General features: G+C 53.9%; 1 protein-coding gene across 5 annotated transcripts in view; it reads right to left on the bottom strand.

The window, feature by feature from the left end:
• The window catches only part of Pgs1 (phosphatidylglycerophosphate synthase 1), a 39,707-nt gene extending 38,951 nt beyond the window's left edge, over nucleotides 1-756 (bottom strand). For 2 of the 5 annotated variants that reach the window (XR_004113776.1, XM_031354918.1), the window contains exon 1: nucleotides 498-673. Coding sequence is in view for 4 of the 5 variants with exons in the window: in XM_031354918.1 (XP_031210778.1) it covers nucleotides 498-631 (134 nt within the window). In the remaining variant the exon portion in view is untranslated. Of the gene's footprint in view, nucleotides 1-497 lie in introns of all 5 variants that reach the window. The other 3 variants (XM_031354919.1, XM_031354921.1, XM_031354920.1) reach the window with 2 other exon arrangements.
• Between the last annotated feature and the right edge of the window lie 1,588 nt (nucleotides 757-2,344).

Raw genomic sequence — 2,344 nt, 5'->3', positions numbered from 1 at the left:
CCCCCCCCCCCCAAAAAAAAAATAAGAGCATCAGTCCTCTTGGTTGAGCCTGTTCTTGGCAAATGTTTACTTAAGGACCACTGCCCGAACGAACTGCTTCAAAGCTTCCTTCACTGCTTACACAACCCACTTCAGTACTTTTCCAGAAACCAGCCTTTTGAAAGAGCGTAGATGGAGTTTCGAGTGTTTCCTCTTCACCGGCCTGAGTACTGACTGAGTCAGGATTGAGAAATGTCTCCAGCAGGATGTGAGGAAGCCAGCCTGCACCCGATCCCCCCCCCCCCCCAGGGCTGATTCACTCCGGCCAACTCACCGCCCTGACACTGACAGCCGCACTCACCACCGGAGCACAGCGGCCTCGGCCCCGGGGCCCGGCCGCAGCCCCGAGCTTGCCCCCGATGGCCCCTGCACGGTGCACGCCCACGGGGCTCCCGGCTGAGCCGCCGGCACGCAGGGAGCCGGCGAGCCCCCGGCCCGGCCCGTCCGAGCGCTCTCACCTCCGGCGCCGGCGCTCCCGGCTCCTGCCCAGACGGTCGGAGAGGCGGCCCAGGAGCGCGGCCAGCCCTGGCCGGCCAGGCAGCAGGCCCAGCAGCCGCCTCCAGAACACCGGGCCCGCTGCCGGCGCCGCCATGGAGACCCGCCGCTTCCGCTTCCGGCGCGCGAGAACTTTATTGACAGCGCGAGCGCGGACAGGGAGCCAGCGCGCAGGCGCGGCAGCGACCGCAGAGGATGCAGACTGTACTTACTGCCTGGTCTTGCCTCTGCGTCCCTTCTGGGGCACGGCGTCGCGCCAGACAGGGAGCTCGAGGGCGGGCGGTGTGGACTACAGTCCTGAGCTCACCTGATGGTCCAGGAGGGACCCAGAATCCTGTCAGATTAGCAGCGGCTGCTCTGCACCTTACGCTCCTCTGCCTTGCTGCAAGAGGAAGGATGCTCAGTGCCCAGACACGCGTCAGACTTCCAGCTGCTGCCCGGCGCTCCCATGAGGGTCCAGGAGGAAGGATGTTAGTGGCATCTTAGCACCTGTCCCACTGACAGCTGCCGCCATGCGCACAGCACTCTCCTGCATTGCTCCAGGAGAGAGGAAACCAGTGACCACTCGGCGTCCTGACACCTCAGAGTGATAGCCTCCTGAGCCCTGAGCCCTGCACTCACCTGCCTGGCTCCAAGAGGAAGGTTTCTAGTGACAGCTCAGTGCCCGACACCTGTCAGATTGCCAGCCCCTGCTTTGTGCCCGCACTCACCTGCATCACAACCGGATGGTGTCAGCTCAGCACCCTGAGGACTGACCATCTTCTGCCCTCGTCAGACTTACATGCTGTTGATTCCTTCCCTGGCTCACATAGGCTGGGACTTAGAAGCTAGAAACATTGTAAAATAGTCATAATTCTTTTTACCCCAGAGATGATAGAGTTAAGACTGTAACACTGAAACTAACATTCTGAATTACACCTTCACCAAACTATGTGTTAATGACACATTTCAAAAGAATATTTGTCTCAGCCTTTCTCCCATTATTGAAAAGTGTGGAAACAGCCAGTGGTGGTGGTGCTGGTGGTGGTGCTGGTGGTGCTGGTGGTGGTGGTGGTGGTGGTGGTGCACGCCTTTAAATCCCAGCACTCTGGAGACAGGGGAAGACAGATCTCTGTGAGTAGGAACCAGTCTGGTCTACAGAGCAAGTTCCAAGACAACCAAGGCTACACAATGAAACCCCATCTTGAAAAAACAAAAAAAGAACCTCAGTGAAGGAGTTGGCTAGCTAAACTGTGGTGTATCAGTACAGTGGATGGCCATATCTCCATGAAAAAAATGATATCCTAGAAGAATATTTAGTAGCATCACTTATAAAATTTACCAGGGGCAGGCAAAATGGCATAGTAGATAAAGGTGCTTGCTGCCAAGGCTGATAACCTGAGTTTGAACCTCAGAACACATATGATAAGAAAGAGACCTGACCTCCACATGCACTCCATAGCATCTGTATGCCTGCTGCACCCACAAAATAAATGAGCATGCAGAAACTTAAATAAAACTAAAATTAAAAAGGAACGTCCAGCAACATGGTTGAATAGATAAAGATGCTGGCTGAGATTGTCCTCTGATCCACACTTGTGCCCCATCCAGAGCATGCATGTACACACACACACAATAACAATAAATGATATAATAGTTTTTAAAACAACAAAAAAATATTATCAAAGAGTGGTAAAAAGACAATCTCATGCAGGCATGGTAGCCACATTGCAATCCTTGTCCTCACCAGACTCAGGAGGCAAAAGCATTCATGTCGAAGGAAGGAAGAAAGAGAGAAAGAAAGAAAGAAAGAAAGAAAGAAAGAAAGAAA

The sequence above is a fragment of the Mastomys coucha genome, unplaced genomic scaffold (genome assembly GCF_008632895.1).
Source record: "Mastomys coucha isolate ucsf_1 unplaced genomic scaffold, UCSF_Mcou_1 pScaffold5, whole genome shotgun sequence".
NCBI classification, from domain to species: domain Eukaryota; kingdom Metazoa; phylum Chordata; class Mammalia; order Rodentia; family Muridae; genus Mastomys; species Mastomys coucha.
Note: the sequence above shows the minus strand (reverse complement) of the source record. Positions and strands in the feature narration are given on the sequence as shown.